At 40.2% G+C, this 23,525-nt stretch overlaps 1 protein-coding gene across 3 annotated transcripts in view; it reads right to left on the reverse strand.

Moving 5' to 3' along the window:
- Positions 1 to 23,525, reverse strand: part of NCAM2 (neural cell adhesion molecule 2) — a 627,216-nt gene that overhangs the window by 77,788 nt on the left and 525,903 nt on the right. For all 3 annotated transcript variants that reach the window (XM_069760881.1, XM_069760880.1, XM_069760882.1), the window contains exon 15: positions 5,780 to 5,960. In XM_069760881.1, the coding sequence (XP_069616982.1) occupies positions 5,780 to 5,960 (181 nt within the window). The remainder of the gene's footprint in view (positions 1 to 5,779; positions 5,961 to 23,525) is intronic.

The following is a 23,525-nucleotide window of genomic DNA, read 5'->3' on the forward strand; positions in this document are numbered from 1 at the left end:
GGCAAACATCAGGACCACACAATCATGACCTGAGGGCACAAATTGGGATAAAGAGGAAGCCCTCACACTCTATTAACCATTCATAATGATTTAGTCACTATTGACAGCAGCATCTAAGGGGTTAAACAGATTTAGACTGTGCAAACACTGATCGTGGCTGATACAGCAAGTTGTCAGCTATAGTGTACAGCTGACAGCTGCGGGATTGTCACCTGTATGGTCACAATATTCTCTTATATCTCAGGTCACTTAAAAGACGTATTGGCTGTCATTAAGGGGTTAAAACACCCAACAAATTATGAATAGTGGCCATTATTTATACTACAATTGATCCTCCTATTTCAGCTCCTAAATCTAGACCCACAGTGATCTTGTGCACCTAACCAAGAATACAGCGGGAGCTTTTCCAGATGTGTATTGTAATGATGCCACTTAGAGGCCTAAAGGCTAGATAGAGGCCCAAAATTTTCAATTTGTGCCTCTTTCTGGTTGACATACACCAGTATACCGTTTGTTTAATTGCAGACTGTGCTTTCCTATACCGAGGGTCATTTCATAAAATGTTTTCCATGTTTTTTACATTTCTTTATAATGTGTCCCTTTCGTGCCTTGGCATCCTTCATGACTGGATCTAACATTAGCTGTAGAAATCTAGGCTCAGAAGTTATAGGATCCACCAAAACACCTGACTGACATATTTCACCTCCTCAAATCTAAAAAGTGACCTTGGGGCATGTCCACTACTCTCCTTTAGATTTTGATGAGACATTTTCTGACTTGAGTTTCATATTTCCAAGTATCTGCTGAAAGGAAAATCTCTGGATAGCTATTCTACTTAAAGCAGCATCTTATGCATTATGGCAACCTTATGAAGCACAAACAAGGTATGACTTAAAATAAAATTAGGTAAAAAAACATTGTGGTAAGACAAATAAGTTTCAGTAAAAAGTGACATTAGTATAAATAAAGGGAATCTTTCAAGCTGCTATTTTATTGTTTATTTTCTTTATCTAGTGATGGTACAGTCATCCTTGCAGATAAAGAAAAAGATATACCGTATTAACTTAAAGGGAATCTGTCAGTAAAATCTACCTAATCCATCTATATGGAAATGTTGGTCATAGAATGATGACTAAAATTATAAATTGATTTCTGCAATCTGATGTATTAGTCCTGAGCTATCCACATTTTTCTTACATGTAAATGACCTGTGAAGATCTATGGGCTGGACATATATCTCTCTGAGAATCCACCTAAAGGAGGTGTTACCAGTGTTACACAGTATAGCGGAAAGGTTTAAAATCCTGCAGTGCCCGCAAAGTCCCACGGCTTAAGAAGGCACATATGAAGTTTGCCAATGAGCATATTGATGATTCTGTGAGTGATTGGGAGAAGTTGATGTGGTCAGATGAAACAAAAAGTCAGGTCTTTGGCACTAACTCAATACCGTCCCCACTGTCAAGCATGGAGGTGGAAACATTACATTTTGGTGGTGCTTGCTAAGGGCACTGAACTACTTCACTGCATCAATGGGAGAATGGATGATTCCAAGTCCCGTATAATCCTGAGTGACAACCTCATTCCCTCTACCAGGACATTAAAAATGGGTCGTGGCAGGGTCTCCCAGCAAGACAATGACCTAAAACATGCAGCCAAGGCAACAAATGAGTGGCTCAAAAAGAAGCACATTAAGGACATGGAGTGGCCTAGCCAGTTTCCAGACCTTAATCCCATAGAAAATTTATGGAGGGAGTTGAAGCTCCGAGTTGCCAAGAGACAGCCTCAAAATCGTAATGATTTAGAGACGATCTGCAAAGAGGAGTGGACCAAAATTCCTTCTGACATGTGTACAAACCTCATTATCAACTAAAAAAAAATCTGTTGTGTTTGTCAACAAGAGTTTTGCCACCAAGTATTAAGTCTTGTTTACAGAGGGATTATTTCTCATTGCATTATTTCTCACTGTAAATTGCAAATAAATTTATATACCATATTTTCCGGCGTATAAGATGACCTTTTAACCCCTGAAAATCTTCTTAAAAGTCGGGGGTCGTCCTATACGCCGGGTCTCGTCTTATAGGGTGGGTGAATATTGTGGGTGGGGGGGAGTGATCCCGATGACGAAGAGAGGGGGTCTCTCACTGGGAAGGTGTAAGTGGAGTATCCCCCATTACCTCATTGTAGCAAAGCAGCAATGCTCTCTGTGCTGGGGGTCGGCGTCGGCGTATCTCTGTGCAGCATCAGGGCTCCGCCAGCAAAGCCCGGAGGCACCACAGCTCCATTGCTGTGATGCGATGGCCTCCGGGAAAATGGCCGCTGTGGGCGGCGCATGCTCAGACTCAGATCTCGTCCCGAGATCTCGGGAGATGAGATCTGAATCTGAGCATGCGCCGCCCCCAGCAGCCATTTTCCTGGAGGCCACCACATTGCAGCAATGGATCTGCCAGTGCCTCCAGGCTTTGAGGAAATGCTGGTGGAGCTCCGATGCTGCACAGAGATATGCCGATGCCAACCCCCAGCACAGAGCCCCCACACTACACAAAAAGGAGCTGCCGCCATCCCAGCACTGAGACCCCACCCTGCACATAGAGGAGCCATCAACACCACCCCCCAGCACAGAGAGCATCGCTGCTACAATGAGGTAATGGGGGATACTCCACTTACACCTTCCCTGTGAGACACCCCATCTCTTCATCATCGGGACCACTCCACCCCACCATATGCACATTGGTCACCCGCCCTATAAGACGAAAAGTTGGGGGGTCGTATTATACGCCCAGTCGTCTTATACGTCGGAAAATAAAGTAATTTATACAATGTGATTTTCTGGATTTTATTTTTGATATTCTGTCTCTCGATGTTAAAATTAACCTACCCTTAAAATTATAGACTGTTCATGTCTTTGTCAGTGGGCAAACTTACAAAATCAGCAAGGGATCAAATACTTATTTCGTCCACTGTAGATTATAGATAAATAGATATGAGATAGATAGATAATAGATGATAGATAGCTAGATCTATATATATAAAAATGAGTGTATGTGTATATGTGTGTATTTGTGTGTGTAGTGATAATATAAGAATGGTGCCATGGTGATGATGATGTCATTATAGGTTGCAGCGGTGACTGTGATGTCATAATGGTTGCCATGGTGACGATTATGTCATAATAAGTTGTCATGGTGATGATGATGTCAGAATTGTTGCCATGGCGAAGATGATGTCATAATGGGTATATGTGCACGGGACTATGGGAAGGAGGATGTGTGATGGGTATATGGGCACAAGATTATGGGATGGAGGATGTGTTTGATGGGTATATGGGCATGGGACTATGGGATGGAGGATGTGTGGGCACAAGATTATGGGATGGAGGATGTGTTTGATGGGTATATGGGCATGGGACTATGGGATGGAGGATGTGTATGATGGATATATGGGCATGGGACTATGGGATGGAGGATGTGTGTTATGGGTATATGGGCACAGGACTATGGGATGGAGGATATGTATGATGGGTATATGGGCACGGGACTATGGGATGGAGGACAATCATTATAATTTGTTATAACTAACCACAGTTAGTTAATATGCCCGGGCAATGCCCGGCTCTTCAGCTAGCAGATTATATAATTATATAAATAAGGTTAATATTTTATCATTGTCAAAATTGGCCAAGGTCTCTGTTGAGGGAGGCTTTGATTTGTGTTTGTGAAATTTCTCAAGAGACTATTTCTAGTGTCATCTGAGGAATTAATAAACTCCTATCAGAGTTAATCCCCATAAATACTGAGCTTCACTGTATGGATTTAATACTTACACCTGCATTTCCCAAAAGGTATTTGTCACAGCAACATCTTAGGCATGATGAGAAAATGATCTTCAGAGAAAAAAACTAAATTTATTTACTTAGCTTGTTGGAAATGATAAGGGGTCTGGTGTAAATTGACTCAAGAAGAGACATTGCGATTTATCTGCATCTACCTTAGATCAGTGTCTGTGACAATTCAATAGTTTCAGTATTTTTCATATTTGTAGAAGAGACAAATTCTTAATGGCAAAAAACATAACTGTTTTATAAGAAAATATAGAAAAAAAGTCATCATGGTCTAAAAAATTGCAATAAATTCACATATACTGTACACGAAACTCAGCAGCCACCTGGTTGTAATATATTCTCTGGCTGTTGGAAGGGTTAGAGTGATGACTTAAGGCACTTGTGGGTACATGCCCTAACACAATTATGATTCCCCCCCCCAAAAAAAAAAATTGTGAACTTCATCGACATCAACTAAATTTCTGCGCAGGTTGATTTATTAGTAACCGGTCAGGGGTCATGTTTCAAAAGCCAAGAGTGGTCCCACGTAAAATACTTGTCTTTTTATGATTATTCTACATTTATACTTCCTGTTCATCTAAATTAAAAAAAATAATACATGTTCTGATTCTGACATAGTCAGTGAAGTATGCAATTTAATTATTTGTAGTTTTTCTGTATTTGTATGACACCAACATTAAGTATCACGCTTTGGTTCATGGGCCTCCTTAATTTTTGCCCTTATTTCTGCGCACATTTCTTGTGATTTTCAGACAATTGTAGTTTTAGTAGGCATGAAATGTTTGAGGCATCATATAGAACATTTAGTACAACAAGGAGAATATTTCTTCATAAAATTTAACATGTGACAACCAAACTAATTAGAAATAGAACAGAGAACAGGAATAAGAACGTGGTGTTAATAGAATATTTTCTAAGAGTTCACATGGTATCATTTTACACTTCTAATTGTTATCGTATGGAAATGTGCACAGTTTAGCATTAGAATATGTGTCAAGGTTCCAGATGGGGTAAGGGTTAGAATAATTTATTTTATTTGTTACTTTTTAGTTATAGGCATTTTTGACAATACAAATCTTCAATTCAAAATTTAACTTGTTAACGTCCCCATACACATTAGGCTAATGTTTGACTGAAAGCAATAATATCAGCGGGAACACCTACCAACCTAATGTGAATGGGGCCTCCATTTCTCCTCCAACAAGACGATGTTGGGGTGATAGTGTAATCATCTGGCCAGCAGCCTTTTCCGCCTTTTCTCTCATACTTAGGAGCAGTCGTTTGGATAATTACTCTTGTGTATTGTATGAGGGAGCCATCGCTGGACATGTCTGGGTGGGTGCATCTCTCGGAAAACAAAGAAATTGGCAGTCCGAAATCAGACATGCATGATCGACGTCTCCTATGGCATTTGTCTAAGGCCTGTATGCACATTATACGGTCAGTCAATCACGGCAATATCGGGTTTGTGCTACATCAGTCTAATGTGTATGAGGAATCATGCAGTTTGAATTCTTAAATTGACTGTATTTGATCTTCCCATTGAAAACATAAATGGTCATACGTGTCAAACATTCATGTGTATAGCAGAGTCGGGAGAGATGACACAAGCGTTCACCCAACACCTATTGCACGTGTATATTCAGCTTGACTCTGTTACCATAACCACTTAATATTCCTTAGTACACCTGTACTTAGTTTTCTGACTGAGACAGTCTATCAGAGAAAGAAAAATGGCAGCTACAGTATCTTCTGGAAAATGGCCTCATTTTTTCCAATGAACTTTAGTTAGTGCTATAGTTCAGTCTCTAAGATACCAAACATAGACAATAAAGAAGAGTTGCGCTATTTTGGCAGAATACAGAATCTATTTTAGATCAAAGACTCCTTGATCTGAACTTAAAATTATTTGAAAAAACATGGAAGAATTATTGACCTTACCTGCAATAATATTAGGTTTTGGTGGCATTATAAATTCATACATTGTTGGCTCCGAATGACCAAGTCTATTAGTTGCTGTGATCTGAACTTCATATCCCATATTCCATTGTAGATGTTCTAGAACGATATGGTCTTTATTCCCAAGGAACTTTTTCTCCAGCCACTGATCTTCTTTGTCTTTCTGTAGGAGAAAGTCCAAACTTTATTATTTGCATTAATCTCATGAAACAAGTTTTACACATTACAGTATGTGACAAATAGATGGTGGCCCAATTCTAACGCATCGGGTATTCTAGAATATGTATGTATATAGCAGCCACATAGTATATAGCACAGGCCATGACATATTCTTGAATACCCGATGCGTTAATACAGGCCACGCAGTATATAACAGTGGCCACGCAGTATATAACAGTGGCCACGCAGTATATAACACAGGCCAAACAGTATATAACACTGCCCACACAGTATATAACATTGCCTACATTGTATATAACACTGGCCACATAGTATATAGCAGCCATGCAGTATATAACGCAGCCCACACAGAATATAACACTGCCCACATGGTATATAACACTGCTCACGTAGTATATAGCTGCCATGTAGTGTATAATGCAGGGAGTCGCTGAATGGTCGCGCCGGCTGGGCGCGAGCAATCAGGGAAGCGGGATTTAAATCCCACAGCAATGTCGCTGATTGGTTGCGCTGGCTGGGCACGAGCAATTAGGAAAGTGGGATTTCAATCCCGCGTCAATGTCGCTGATTGGTCGTGCCGGCTGGGCGTGACCAATCAGCGAAGTGTGATTTCAATCCCACGCCAATGTCGCTGATTGGTCGCGCTCAGCCGACGTGACCTATCAGCGAAGCGTTGGGACCGGAGCATTGCGAGCTGCAGGAAAAGCTGCTGCGGAAGTGACGGAAGGTAAAAATGTAATGATTTTTTATTTTTTTTATTAATTTTAGCATTATATCTTTTTACTATTGATGCTGCATAGGCAGCATCAATAGTAAAAAGTTTGTCACATAGGTTTAAATTCCGCGCCAATGTTGCTGATTGGTCACGCCAGCTGGGTGTGAGCAATCAGGGAAGTAGGATTTAAATCCAGCGGCAATGTCACTGATTCCCCACCGGCATGCCACGACCAATCAGAGAAAGGCACAGTCCGGCCTGAGGCATGGTTCAAATCCAGCGCCTATTCGCTGCCGGACTACGCCTGTCATAGCGACATTGCCGTGGGATTTAAATCCCGCTTCCCTGATTGGTCGCTCCCAGTCGGCGTGACCAATCAGCGACATTGGCGCGGGATTTAAATCACGCTTCCCTGATTGGTCGCTCCCAGCTGGCACGACCAATCAGCGACATTGCAGCGGGATTTAAATCCTGCTTCCCTGATTGCTCGCGCCCAGCCAGCGTGACCAATCAGTGACATTGGTGCGGGATTTAAATCCCGCTTCCCTGTTTGGTTGTGCCCAGCCGGCGCGACCAATCATGGTGCGGGATTTAACTCCCACTTCCCTGATTGGTTGCACCCAGCCAGCGCGACCAATCAGCGACATTGTCACGGGAGTTAAATCACGCTTCGCTGATTTGTCACGCCTAGCCGTCGTGACCAATCAGCGATATTGGCGCGAGATTTAAATCACGCTTCCCTGATTGCTGGGCACGACCAATCAGGAAAGTGGGATTTAAATATCGCGCCAATGTCGCTGATTGGTCACGCCCAGCCGGCGCGACCAATCAGTGAAGCGGGGGGACCGGAGCATCGCGAGCTGCAGGAAAAGCTGCTGCAGAGGCGACAGAAGGTGAGAATGTAATGATGTTTTATTTTTTTTTATTATTTTTAACATTATATTTTTTTACTATTGATGCTGCATAGGCAGCATCCATAGTAAAAAGTTCGTCACATAGGTTTAAATCCCGCGCCAATGTCGCTGATTGGTCGTGCCGGCTGGGCGCGATCAATCAAGGAAGCGGGATTTAAATCCCGCGGCAATGTTGCTAATTGTTCACGCCAGCTGAGCACAAGCAATCAGGGAAGTGGGATTTAAATCCCGCGCCAATGTCACGCTGACTGGGGCGGAGTATGGAGGGGCACTGAGTGCAGGGGAATAGGGAGCGGCCATTTCGCGGCCGGACTGTGCCGGTCCCTCCCAATAGTTCATTGCGGTCTCGCAAGATGATGACATAGCGGTCTCACGAGACCACACGTCATCATCTCGTGAGACCGCAATGCATGGACCCGAGCATCGCGAGGAACGGGAAAGGCCTGGGCTGCATCCAGGGGCTGACAGAAGGTGAGTATATGATTTTTTATTTTTTTATTATTTTTAACATTATATCTTTTTACTACTGATGCTGCATAGGCTGCTTCAATAGTAAAAAGTTGGTCACACAGGGTTAATAGCTGCGTTAATTGAGTGTGTTTCACCACGGCACAACGCAGTCCATTAATGCTGCCATTAACCCTGTGTGAGGGCTGACTGGAGGGGAGTATGGAGCGGGCACTGACTGCAGGGAGGAAGGAGCGGCCATTTTGCCAGCGGACTGTGCCAGTCACTGATTCGTCGTGGCAATAGTCATGGGCGTTTTACCGCGACCAATCAGCGACTTTGATTTCCATGACAGACAGAGGCCGCGACCAATGAATATCCTTGACAGACAGACAGAAGGACAGACAGAAAGACGGAAGTGACCCTTAGTCAATTATATACTGTAGTAGATAATGTAAGAATTTAGGTTTCTGAGTAGGCGTAGCACAGATCTTTAGAAGAGATCATTTAACACATATTGTGCAAGGCATGAGCTCACTAAAGAAAGTTAGTTTGACTTTCCATCAAGCATTGAAGGTTAGTGGCCGGTGGAAAGTTGCTGATCAGGTATGTTCACTGAACTCTAAGTGCCAGAATAGATAAAGGGACACTTTTGACTACTCACAATCATTTGTCCATACAAAGCACTGCCAAACTCTCAAGTATTAATGTAAGGTTAACGCAAGTAACAGCACCCCAGACTTTAGACTTGTTAGCTACACAATGGTTGCTTTTACTAATAAGATGTATGTGGGATTTATTATAAAAATTATTAAAACACCTACATGAGTATAAGGAGCATTATAAAAGGGCTAGAATGTACCAATAGATTCAACAATACCTAAATTAATAAAAAATATAGACTTTATTAAATAATTAAAAGTGTAAAAATAGACATACAAAAGTCAGACATATAAACTACTAAATGTAGGTACGTGATAATAACAAAACTCCTTTGTGTTAATACTAAAAATGAGTACAGATTTATATTGTTTGCAATCATAGTATTGAGGACAGATACTCAAAAACTAAAAGTTAAATAGCCAGTGCTGTAAAAGTTAAATTCCTTTAAGGTACATACAGATAAAGGGGGAGAGTGTGATATCACATGAATGTACATATAATTAATTATAGTAATGTACAGTAGCATGGAGTACACTTTACTTATCAAAGAAAACACACAGATCTTTATTTTGGAGTACTAAGTGTCTCAATAATTTAAGAGCTTTCAGCAAGCATTACATTTATTGAAGCACTCCAGAAATATTTTCTTCTCAACACCCTCACCTGACTGTCATACTCTGTACTTCGTTTGTATACAGTGTATTCACTTCCCTGATGTTCACGCTCACTTTTGCTTGTCTTTAGACACATCTTGATTTTCAGATTTTACCCTGCATTTTCTTCCTTGTGATCATCATCCGTTGTATATTCTTGCACATCGGCTAATAGGTCACAAATGTACAGTTATTGAGTACGAGTTGCCATCTCATCCATTATAACGGCTTGATAGGAGCTGTATAATTATCATCAGTTACTCTGATACAATTTTCAGCACCCCCTACCCTGTGCAAAACTTGTGTTACAGAACATGTAATTTCAAAATAGGAAAAGTTCAAGTGACAGATGGTGAGCCACATCAGAGATAATGAGCCAAATAACGTAATCACAAGACTGGATTCGAGAGAATCTTCTAAAATTTGAATTGGGCAAATTTACTTGAGTTTGACCATCAAATTAGATTCGGTTGGAAAATATTTAGACTGCCTGTGTGGGGAGGGAATGTGTTAAAAAATCAACTTTCAACTCCCCAAAAATAACTGGACTGCTACTTTAAGAAAAAAATCTATTTTTCCTAAACTAACCCTAGTGACAGCAAAATGTTATTTAACTGTTGGTGTATGTGAAGGATTTGGAGCCCTGTATGGGAAAAATGAACGATGACAGCTACAGTATAAAGATAATGTAAGCAAGAATTTAGCTCAGAGTTTTGGACCAATTCAGAAAGTCATTGCTGTATTGTGATCCTTATAAGCTGAAATGAATATTTTAGCTTCAATACAGTGCAATCTTACAGTAAATGAGTCCTGAAGACATGGGGATTGCCGGTCTACTCCCAAGCACCCAATTCTATAAATGACTTTGATTTGTCTCAACAGAAGCAGGCATATGTGCAAACTATGAAGCTTCACAGAGACGTATTAGTTTGTGGGGCCCACTGTTACCTCCAATGTATATATCTATGGTCTATTAGGAATTGAGCAAATAAATTACATGGCTTATAATTATTAGAGAATTATGACTTAGGAGATACATAGAGGTGTGTTCTATGATTTGTATCAGAGACCATCATGCCATATTTTGCTCTTCCACAAATGACATCTGCTGTCTGTATCTGCCTCACGGCCTCAATCAGATCTTCAAGAAAAGGGAGCACCATGGCTACAATATACAGTAATATTTCAAGCAGCATAATTTGCCAATATACACAGTGTACAATTGTAAGAAAGGACTTATACACTTGAACAGTAGGAAGTGTTAAAGACTGATGCTTATCTCACCAGGGAAGCAGCTGAACTCAGGAAACAATGCAAATGAGACAATTAAAACAACTACCGTACTTAAAACATAAAAAGAATAAAGAATCTTCTACCTAGATGGGGAGAAAGTATAGTAGAGCTTGTATTATAAAAAAAAAACAATTATCTACAAGAGCTCCCTTTGGCCATAGTTGAAATAGAAATATTAGATTTGAGCAATTTATTGTCGTAAGCCACAAAAAGCTTGCCACCTGGTAAAAAGTAGTAACGACAATCCTGTTTAATAAAAAAAAGGAAAGAGGCTTTTTTTGTTTTCTACAATTCAACATGTTTACAATAAATTAAAACTTTCAAGGATTAGTCAAGACTTTGGAGGAAAGTGTCAAATAGAGGAAAGTTGTAATATGATAAAGAGGAAGAGCAGGGATTAGAATAAAAAATATTTATGGCAATATTACACCATTTAAAAAACACATTTCAAACATCTTATTCTATAAGTTTTCACAGAGTTTTTTTTTACCGTAACCGCTTGGCATAGTATGGCTCAAGTATAGCTTATGGTTTACCGTGACACACTGTAAGGGTACCGTCACACAGTGCAATTTTGATCGCTACGACGGCACGATTCGTGACGTTCCAGCGATATAGTTACGATCTCGCAGTGTCTGACACGCTCCTGCGATCAGGGACCCCGCTGAGAATCGTACGTCGTAGCAGATCGTTTGAAACTTTCTTTCGTCGTCTATTGTCCCGCTGTGGCGGCATGATCGCATGGTGTAACAGATATCGTATACGATGTGCGCATAGTAACCAACGGCTTCTACATCGCACATACGTCATGAAATTATCGCTCCAGCGTCGTACATTGCAAAGTGTGACAGCAGTCTACGACGCTGGAGCGATATTGTTACGATGCTGGAGCGTCACGGATCGTACCGTCGTAGCGATCAAAATGCCACTGTGTGACGGTACCCTTAGGTCCGAGTGAATGCATGGGTATAATAGTTATGCATGTGCCATTAAAAAATAGTTGTGGCTATGCTAATTATATGTTGTGCCCCTACTTTAAAGACCATGGTCAGAGAGTAACCTAATATTCCCACTGTTTGGCCCCTTGCATTGAGATCACAGGATAAGATCGATTTATACTGACAGCTTTGGCCCTAAGGAAATTCCCCTGTGTTTCCAATCCCTCCAATATATTGTAGTTAAAAATATATATTAAATACAAGTTAATGTAATTTGTAAATGATTAAAATATTTTTAAATGATCCCCTTAGTGACGGAGCCAATGTTGACCTTAATGACAAACCAACATTTTTCAAATCTGACCATTGTCACTTTATGTGATAAATCTGAAATATTTTAATGGATCCCAGTCATTCTGAGATTGTTTTTTTTCGCGACATATTGTGCTTCATGATAGAACTAAACTTTGGTTGATAAAACTTGAGTTTCTTTGTGAAAATATCAGAAATTTTCCTTTTTTTTTTCAAAAAATGTTTACTTTAGCCCAAATTTTTTTTATTTTCACAAGGGAACAGGAGAAAATGAACCCAAAAATGCGTTTTGCAATTTCTCATGAGTTCGTCAATACCACATATGTTGGATGAAGCTGTTGTTTGGGCCCAGGGCAGGGCTCAGAAAGGAAGGAGCACCGTTTGACTTGTTGAATGCAAAAATAGCTGGAATGGATAGCGTTTGGAGAACTCATGATGTGTCTAAACAGTGGAAACCCCCACAAGTCACCACATTTTGGGAGCTAGACTCTCCTCAAGTGATGTATCTAGATGTGTGGTGAGCACCTTGAACTCCAGGTGCTTGACAGAAGTTTATAATCTAGAATCATAAATATATATATATATATATATACACACATACTTTTAGCTCCATTTTTTTATTTTCACAAGGGTAACAGGAGAAAATGGACAATAAAATTTGTTGAGCAATTTCTTCTGAGTATGCCGATACCCCATATGTAGGAAAAAAATGATTCTTTAAGTGCACAGAAGGCTCGGAAGGGATGGGGTGCCATTCGATTTTTGAAGCACAAAATTGGCTGAAATCATTAGTGAAAGCCATGTCACATTTGGTGAGCCCCTGGTGTGTCTAAACAGTGCAGACCTCACACAAGTAAACTCATTTTGGAAACTAGACTCCTCTAGAAATGTATTTAGATGTGTGGTGAGCATCTGGAATCACCAGGTGCTTCACAGTTTATACTGTAGAGCCGTGAAAATTTAAAAAAAAACATTTTTTTCCACAAAAATTTACTTTTAACCCCAATTTTTTTATTTTTACAAGGGTAACAGGAGAAAATGGATCCAAATTTGTGTTGTGCAATTTCACCAGAGTGCGCCATGGCTATGCTTGCAAAGGAGGAGTGACTTTTGGAGAGCAAACTGTGATGGAATGGTCTGCGGGCATCATGTCGTGTTTGGAGAGCCCCTGATGTGCCTAAACAGTGAAAAACCCCATAAGTTACCCCATTTTGCAAACTATACGTCTCAAGAATTTTATCCAGTGGTATAATGAGCATTTTGTTCCCATAGGTACTGCACAGAATTCAATAACATTAGGTCATCATATAGAAAATGTTCATTTTTTTGTCAAAAATTTTGCTTTTGCCCAAAATTTGTAATTTTTACAACGGATATTAGATGAAAATGGACCCTATAATTTGACGCGCAATTTCTCCCAATGATACCCCATATATAATCGGAAACTTCATTTTTGGCACATGGCAGGGCTAGGAAAGAAAAGTGCGCTATTTGTCTGGAAGAAATTGTATACGCAAAATTGCATTCGGAAAGCCCTGACATGCAAAAACAGCAGAATTCCCACACAAGTGACTCCATTTTGGAAACTAGACCCCTCAAGGAATTCACCTAGTGATGTACAGAGCAGCTTTACCAACAGGTAACATAGTAACATAGTTAGTAAGGCCGAAAAAAGACATTTGTCCATCCAGTTCAGCCTATATTCCATCATAATAAATCCCCAGATCTACGTCCTTCTACAGAACCTAATAATTGTATGATACAATATTGTTCTGCTCCAGGAAGACATCCAGGCCTCTCTTGAACCCCTCGACTGAGTTTGCCATCACCACCTCCTCAGGCAAGCAATTCCAGATTCTCACTGCCCTAACAGTAAAGAATCCTCTTCTATGTTGGTGGAAAAACCTTCTCTCCTCTAGACGCAAAGAATGCCCCCTTGTGCCCGTCACCTTCCTTGGTATAAACAGATCCTCAGGTGATTTTTAAAACTTTATAACATTTAGATGTGAGAACAAAAAATATTTTTTCTTCACTAAAATACTGTTTTAACACCAAATTTATAATTTACACCAGGGGGAAATGGGACAAATTGGACCCCACAGTTTTTTATGCAATTTCTCCCAAATGTGGCAGTACCCCATATGTGGTTGCACAAAACTGTTTGAGTACATGGCAGGGATCAGATGTAAAGGAATGCTACTTGGGTTTTAGAATGCAGATTTCCCTTGAATAAATTGTGGGCTCTATTAGCTGACCCCGTGAGGTGCCAGAACAGTAGAAACCCCCAGGTGACACCATATTGGAAACCTTACTGCCTAAGGAATTCATCTAGGGGTGTAGAGAGTATTTTTAACCCATAGGTGCCTCACATAATTTTATAACATTGAGACGTGAAAATATAACATTTTAGTGGTAATTTTCAGGTACATAAGGGTTAATAGGTGTGACTGAAACCCATAATTTATTGCACAATTTCTCCCGAATGCGGTGATGCTCCACATGTTGTCAGAAATTACTGTTAGGCCACACATCAGTGCAGAGAAGAAAAGAGCACTATTTGGCTTTTGGAGCAAAGATTTGGGTAGAATGGTTAAATGACTAAATTTGCGAAGCCCCTAAAAAGTGCCAGGACAGCAGAAAACCCCAAAAGTGACCCTATTGTAGAAATTGCACCTCTCTGAATTCATCTACAGGTGCCGTGACTATTTTGTAACATCCACCCCAGGCTTTATTCTGGAGAATTGAAAGTATACTAGTTTAGGGCCCATACATTGTAACCCCTTACAGTGTAGAGCCCAATATATTGTATCAACTCTAGTGTTGAGCAATACCGTCCGATATTTGAAAGTATCGATATCGGATGGTATCGGCCGATATCCGAAAAATATCGGATATCGCCGATACCGATATCCGATACCAATACAAGTCAATGGGACACAAATATTGGAAGGTATCCTGATGGTTCCCAGGGTCTGAAGGAGAGGAAACTCTCCTTCAGGCCCTGGGATCCATATTCATGTGTAAAATAAAGAATAAAAATAAAAAATATTGATATACTTACCCTCGGACGCGCCCTGGTTGTCACCGCTGCAACCGCCATGCTTCCCTTTCTAAGAATGAGCGCGTTAAGGACCTTCGATGATGTCGCGGCTTGTGATTGGTCCAATCACAAGCCGCGACGTCATCGAAGGTCCTTAACACGCTCATTCTTAGGAACGGAAGCATGGCGGTTGCAGCGGTGACAACCAGGGCGCGTCTGAGGGAAAGTATATCAATATTTTTTATTTTTATTCTTTATTTTACACATGAATTTTAATCCCGATACCGATTCCTGATATCACAAAAATATCGGAACTCGGTATCGGAATTCCGATACCGCAAATATCGGCCGATACCCGATACTTGCGGTATCGGAATGCTCAACACTAATCAACTCCCATACATTGTGCCCAGTTTGTGCTTCTGGTGACATGCATCCAGTAAATGAAGTGCTCTCTCCCCAGTACAATAATGCCAAACATTTGGCCACTTACTGTGGTTTAGGCACAGCGGGACACAGAAAGAGGGAGGCGTTGGGATTTGAGAGCACAGATTTCAATGGATTTTATTTGAGGGGGTGTTAGAGTTGTGTTGCTTATGTTCTACCAGTAACTTTGTTCTACTAGTAATGTGAGAACCCTGTAAAATTCCATTAACATATGACAGAACTGAGTGGAGGCTGGTTTTGTGGGGGTAAATTAGATTTTACTTGTAAAATTTGGTGTACATAACATTTTGTGATCGCCACCAAAATAAGGCTTGGTCACATTCTTGTATTCTACTCTGAGTACTTATGTCAGGGTTTCCATATAAAGCCAATAAAGATGTGATTCAGACAAAAACCCCAACAGAGTCACCCACTATAATGAGGCAGATGGAGACACCTTTTTATGCGTGCACAGATCTGTGGTCATTCACACTTGTGCATTAAAAAGACACCTAAAATGTTGGGACACCGCCGGAACAAAGACCAGTCCAAAATGGTTTCATCTGTCCACGGACTGGCAATAAAACATACAAATATGCAGATAAAATGGATTTGAATGGAAAAAAATGCTAAGAAACATTCGTTCCAGGATAATGACTTGTATATAAGGCAACATAAATAAGAGAAAAAAAATGCTCCTCCACACTTTGGGCTATGTTCACATGTAGTGTTTTTGCACGTTAGCTTGGCTTTCAATGGTGAAAAAACATTCTACATAAAATGTAATTTTACCATTTGAATACCTTACATGTCTATGTGGTGTGTGAGACACATCCTGTTTAGTTTATGAAGGGGAGACTCTGATAGTCACAATTTTTTTTACAAGGTCATTAGGTGCCCATCACTATTTATAGGCAGCCTTACTATTGTTAGAGGGCCAGCAGGTGGTCATCACTATTGTCAGAGGGCCATTAGGCAGCTCTCTCTCTCTCTAATTTTAGGTTGCCAGCAGACAGCCATCACTAAGCATTTTTGGAGGGCCAGCTTGGCATAGCCGTATATTGCTATTGCAATATAATGTATCCAACTGAAGTGGGTAAATTTTGTTTTTCATATTGATACTGTAAAATGTGCTGCTTACTGTAAATGAAATGAGGCCTAAAAATAAAAGAATACAGTAGTTACAGTTAACCATGATGGAGGTTCAAGGAAATGTAGGTGTTGATTTGCTGCCTCTGGCCCTTGGTGCCTTGACTGTGGGCAATGCATCATGAAATATGAAGATTCCCAAAGGATTTTGGCTTGCAATGTAGTGTCCGGAGTCTGAAAGATGGGTTTGCATCTTAGGTGATAAGTCTTCCAGCAGGACAATGACTCCAAACATACTTTAAGAAGTACCCAGGGATAGGTGGAAACAAACCACTTGAGAGGTCAGAAGTTGTAATTCCAGCATCAGTAGCATAAAGTATCACATCACTACCTCTTACATACAGATGCTACAGAGAAACTTGGAATGGACACATTAAATCCATTAATTTTGCCTGCTTTGATGAATTTCTAAGTACAGAACACCATGAAAAACATGAATCGGTTAATGAATCCATGGACAGTAGCAACATCAGGAAGCCTTAGAATTTCCAAGACAATAATCCCTGACTAGATGCCTGTCATATGTTAGACAGTTGTGCTCAAAAGTTTACATACCCTGGCTAAATTTTTGCTTTCTTGGCCTTTTTTTAGAGAATATGAATGATAATACCAAAACTTTTTCTCCACTCATGGTTAGTGGTTGGGTGAAGCCATTTACTGTGAAACTACAGTGTTTTCTCTTTTTAAATCAAAATGACAACCCAAACATCCAAATGACCCTGATTAAATGTTTACATACCCATGAAATTATGTGTACAGATTATAGTAAAAAAATATGAATTGGTTACGGTAAATGAGTCCATGGAGAAAGCAACAGCAAAGCATAGAATTTATAAGGCAATAATAATCCCTAACTAGATGCCTGTCATATGCTATACCTACTGCAACACCTCACCGTAGACGAATTGCAGATAAGAAATATAGAATAGAATATAGAATCGGCAAGAAAATGATTTTTTCATGTACGTGGCGGCAACAAAGTCTGGAGGAACGCAAGTAACACTGTCAACTTTGACAAATTTCTGAATATACATACCGTACATTACCGTAAAAAACATGAATCGGTCAATAAGTTTTTGCACCATTCCCCAAGCAGTAAAAGTGATAAAGCCTGATTTTTTCTACGGGTCGGTATGATTACACCGACACCAGATTTATAGAGTTATTTTATGATTTGCTATTTTTACACACTAAAAACAATGAATTTGTTTTTTGCAACATCTTATTCTGAAAGCTGTATCTTTATCTTTTTGACGAATGAGCAATAATAGGGCTTGTATTTGCTAGACGTTTGGCATTCTCATTTTTACCATTTTTTTATCATATGAATTTTTGCTTGCTTTCTATTCACTTTTTGTTACCATGATGAAAAAGCAATATTTTTGGCATGTTTTTTATTTTTTTGCTTTACAGTATTCCCCAAATGGAATACATAACATGCCAGTGTTATAGAGTGGGTCATTCTGGACACGGCAATACCAATTATATAGTCTTTATTTTATTTATGTTTTATCACAAATTTTGAGTGGTGAATTTTTTTGGGGGATTTTTGTGCACTTTTCTTGTGTGCCTTTTACATATTTTATTTGACTTTTTTACACTTTGTCACCGTTGGACATGAAATTTTTTTATTTAGGTCACTTGTCTCATACACTGCTGTACTTGTGCACTGTAGTGTAAGAGACTGTCAGTGTCTCACTGACTGTGCACCCGAGGCCCAGATTATTGCTGGATCTCACAGGCCACTGTACCCTGGGATCATCACATGACTTCAGGATACGATGGTAGCCTTCGGTACCCAGGATTATGATCACAGGGGTCTGATGGTTTTAAAGAGATCTTGTGAACCCCTTGCAACAACTTAAATACCACTGTTGCGATTGACAGCAGTATTAAAGGGGTTAATCGGGCCGAATGAGTTACAAAGCCAGCCGGGTCCAATACTGCAGGTTGCTAGCGGTTATGTACAGCTGACACCAGTGGGAATTGCTGCCGCCAGGTTGGTGCTACTCCCTTCTCCCCCATTGCTGTTTTAAAATAGCAATGAGGGAATAAGGCCCCTTACTGACTACTGTTTGAATGTGTATTGGTGGTTTTTAAGGGGTTAAACAAATGTTCCAAAATAAAAAAATACATTTAAAAAATTGTCTTTACTGTGACTAAAACATGAAAGAGATTGCTTTTTTCAAGAGCACACAGCTCCCATACCTCCAAGCTTCTTGCTTGCCAGGGTCAGTGCACTCCTGAAGATTTCCTATAAAAAAGTGCTCTATGAAGTTTGTAGCTTTTCCTCTAACTAAAGTCAAAAGAAAAAAAAAATGTCCAAGAAAATATGAGACCAAGAGTGTGTGCTGAAAATGGGAATTCGGAAATTCATACATTTCCATTCATTAAGATTCTTCATCTGTCTGCTGCTCCACGAAGTAAATTGTAATTGAATAGGATGTTCTACTTCACAATACAACACAATCTGCACAAGAATAGTCAAAGCCATGATGGATCCCAGAGAGAGAAGAAGAAGAAGAAGAAAAGAAGGATTTATACTCTGGATCTAATCCCATTTTGGCTAAAAAAAGAAACACATCAAACACTGTGCTGTGTTAACAAGACCAAAGAAGTAGTTTAAGAATATTTCACTTACGTTACAAATGTTTAGGAATTTAGATATACGCCGGGAGGCGGAGTCTACATCATGACATTTTGGTGCAGTATTTGAACGCTATTTTAATAGTCATTTGTAAGCAGAAAAAGTCTACATTTTCATTTTAGAATGAAAAAATACATAAGATAAAAAAAACTTAAACAGGGCTTTAGATCAACTACGCAGTTTAGTTTTGGTGTAAAATCACCAAAGATATTTTATAATGATCAAGAAAAAGTTTAAAAGCCATCTCACCAGCGCCAAGGTGCTCCCAGTCGGGATGGTCCTAACCTCCAGTATTAAAACCTTACCATGTGTCAAAAATGACCTCAATGTGATGTCAAGGTGTCCAAAGTTGGGACTGGTCCTGCTCGGCATTTATTAACATTGAGGTCATTTTTGACACATGGTAAGGTTTTAATACTAGAGGTTAGGACCATCCTAAATTTGGGTACACCTTGGCTCTGGTGGGATGACTTTTATGTTTTGTTTTTTTTTATAAAAAATGGTGTTTGCTAGTCCCCATTGTTATTTATATGCACTATTGCTTTTTTGCTTACTTACACAAGGGTATATGTTCATTTTGTTTCTATCTTAGGTTTTGTCTGTTTAATGGCCCGGGGGAACATGCTCCTACACATTGCATGTATAACAACTTATATTTCTTTTGGTTTTGCTTTAGGTTTTTGCACGCAATGGTGTGGCCTCCCTTTTTTGAGCTGGGCATTACATTTATATAGCTTTCCATTTGCTGTTTATTCGGTTCTACTCGGCCTTCATTCTCATTGGCGTCATTATTGACACAGGATAAGGCTTTAATTCTAGAGGTTAGGACCATCCCGATGGGGCCACCTTGGCGCTGATAAGATGGCTTTTACGCTTTTTTTTAAAACAGTGTTTATCAAGTTCCTTATGTTATTTATGTGCATTATTACTATTTTCATACTTATAGCCGTTATATGGTCATCGTGTATTTTATCTTAGGTTCTAAATGTAAACAAAATAAATAAAATAAAAATGCCAATATTACTGCTAAAGAGAAAACAAACTACACTACCTCTGCTACAGAAAAATAATGCTCTACACAGTAGGATCCGCTCCATTACGATACAGTGGGTCTTTCTAATCACCTTATTTTTCTGACATCACCCTGCTCCTCTCAGCTATATATTTAGAAGAGCGGGCAGAATTATTTATGCTGTTTCTATCAGATATGACAAGAAACCAGTCTCTGGTTACTGTTGTAGTCAATATACAGAGCACTGTCATATCTACTATTTATCAAGACAAACCGCTGTGTCTGAATGTATAAATATTAAATGTATTATTGTCAAATGCCTGGGGAAAAACATCCGATAATTAAAATAATAATCAATATCATCGTTAAAGTCGTTTTTTTTATTATATCGATTTTGAGCTCAAAAATTTTGTCATTGGGTTCATTAAAAATGTTGCACAGTTTGGCTTTTAAAGGCTTTTTGTTCCTCTGCACATTCAACCTCGGTGTGGCTTAAGGTACCGTTACACTTAACGATTTACCAACGATCACGACCAGCAATACGACCTGGCCGTGATCGTTGGTAAGTCGTTGTGTGGTCGCTGGAGAGCTGTCACACAGACAGCTCTCCAGCGACCAACGATGCCGAAATCCCCGGGTAACCAGGGTAAACATCGGGTTACTAAGCGCAGGGCCGCGCTTAGTAACCCGATGGTTACCCTGGTTACCATTGTGAATGTAAAAAAAAAAAAACACTACATACTTACATTCCGGTGTCTGTCACGTCCCCCGGCATCAGCTTCCCTGCACTGACTGTGAGGGCCGGCCGTAAAGCAGAGCACAGCGGTGACGTCACTGCTCTGCTTTACAGCCGGCGCTGACAGTCAGTGCAGGGAAGCTGACGCCGGGGGACGTGACAGACACCGGAAGGTAAGTATGTAGTGTTTTTTTTTCTTTTAACTTTTACAATGGTAACCAGGGTAAATATCGTGTTACTAAGCGCGGCCCTGCGCTTAGTAACCCGATGTTTACCCTGGTTACCAGTGAACACATCGCTGGATCGGCGATTCAGCGATGACAGCGGGTGATCAGCGACCAAAAAAAAGGTCCTGATCATTCCCAGCGACCAAGGATCTCCCAGCAGGGGCCTGATCGTTGGTCGCTGTCACACATAATGATTTCGTTAACGATATCGTTGCTACGTCACAAAAAGCAACGATATCGTTAAAGAAATCGTTATGTGTGACGGTACCTTTATCGTCGTAAATTAGCTGAAAAGAGCCAATAAAAAAAGTCAGAATGAGGAGTTAGATTGTCTCCCATTGTTCTGTCAGGATGAGCTCCCTAATGGTTTTTCAGTTAACTCGTTCTGTAGCCAGCAACACAACGGCTATAGAAAGCAAATGGCAACTTTTTTTTAATGAATCCCAATAACAAATATAATTTTTTGCCCAAAACATAAGCATTTAAAGGAAAAACAACGTCCCCAAAATGTGAACCAGTACCTATATATTAGATAAAATGCTATATCATGGGCGACATAAGTATACTGTAAACCTTAACATACTTATTAACTTTATAATGAAATTATATATATTTTTTTCCGTTTTAAGGCTGAATTAAACTGAATATAAATTCTATGCAGTTATATATTGCTGTTAGGCATGTAACCTATCATATTGTATAACAATATTAAAATTGGTAAATGGTCAAATAAGAAAGGGGACCCAGAAAAAAATATTTTACTTGGATAGAGTGGTTACCTACAGCTGCCTTAGGGGGCGCTCACCGCATAGGGTTCAGACAGCTTGCATTTAACGCTAATCTAGCCGCATAAATTCATGTGCAGTGAGCTCCCCCTGGTGGAGGCTGTAGGTAGCCCGAATTTTATGATCTATTACGTCAGAAACATAGATGTTCCCCAGTAAAGAAATGATTTATGAATCATAACTTTGAAGGTAACACATGACAATAAATTTTAGAAAGATGTAACTTGTGGATCTCTCTTAGTGGAAGATAAAAAACTATTATCATCTTTCTATTGGTATATGTCTGTGAATATCTTTGCTAATAACACATGCAGCTAATCTGCGTGATATGATCAGCAATGGCCAAAACGAAAAACACAAAAAAAACATTGATTTTGTGGTATTCTGTCTGGAGTTGTTTATAATACCTGTGTCTGTATGTTGCCACCCAGTGGTTGTAATGTGAATTGCAGCCTGTGAATGGTTATGTTCCTATGTAGACGTATGTTGTATTGAATTCAAAATTTGCGGAAAGGCAAGATTGGTCATATCTGTCACTATGCGTTTTGTAATATTCAGTAACATTAACATTTTGTTGTAACAATAGTACACAATGGTTAGGAGTAGGAGGAAAGTAGGGAGAGTATTAAAGGTACCATCACACATAACGATATCGTTAATGAAATCGTTATGTGTGACAGCGACCAACGATCAGGCCCCTGCTGGGAGATCGTTGGTCGCTGGGGAAAGTCCAGGACTTTATTTTGTCGCTGGATCTCCCGCTGACATCGCTGAGTCGGCGTGTGTGACACCGATCCAGAGATGTCTTCCCTGGTAACCAGGATAAATATTGGGTTACTAAGCGCAGGGCCGCGCTTAGTAACCCGATGTTTACCCTGGTTACCATTGTAAATGTAAAAAAACAAACACTACATACTTACATTCCCGGTGTCTGGTCATGTCCCTCGCCGTCAGCTTCCCGCACTGACTGGTGAGCACCGGCCAGCCGTAAAGCACAGCACAGCGGTGACGTCACCGCTGTACTTTACGGCCGGCGCTCAGTCAGTGCGGGAAGCTGAAGGCGAGGAACCTGACCAGACACTGGAATGTAAGTATGTAGTGTTTGTTTTTTTTACTTTTACAATGGTAACCAGGGTAAACATCGGGTTACTAAGCGCGGCCCTGCGCTTAGTAACCCGATGTTTACCCTGGTTACCCGGGGACTTCGGCATCGTTGGTCGCTGGAGAGCTGTCTGTGTGACAGCTCTCCAGCGACGCTGCAGCGATCGACATTGTTGTCGGTATCGCTGCAGCGTCGCTTATTGTGACGGTACCTTAAGGTATGTTTAGGGGGATAGTGAAGGGTCCTGCTTATCTGTAACTATTTAATACACGATGTTATTAGAAGCATTAATACATAAGGGGTGTCTTTGATGAATTATTCCGCCCTGCTTAATTCTCCCTCCGATATAATGGACATGGCTGTATGTCAGACCTGTAAACACTGTATAGAGCTGTATCTCTGCATCCGTAGCAGCAAAGGGGGCACTACTACATCCTGCATGCCTCGGATTTCAGAAAAGCTTACATGCTAAGGAGCCAAGTGTATCTT

Source organism: Ranitomeya imitator, chromosome 3 (genome assembly GCF_032444005.1).
Source record: "Ranitomeya imitator isolate aRanImi1 chromosome 3, aRanImi1.pri, whole genome shotgun sequence".
NCBI classification, from domain to species: Eukaryota; Metazoa; Chordata; class Amphibia; order Anura; family Dendrobatidae; genus Ranitomeya; species Ranitomeya imitator.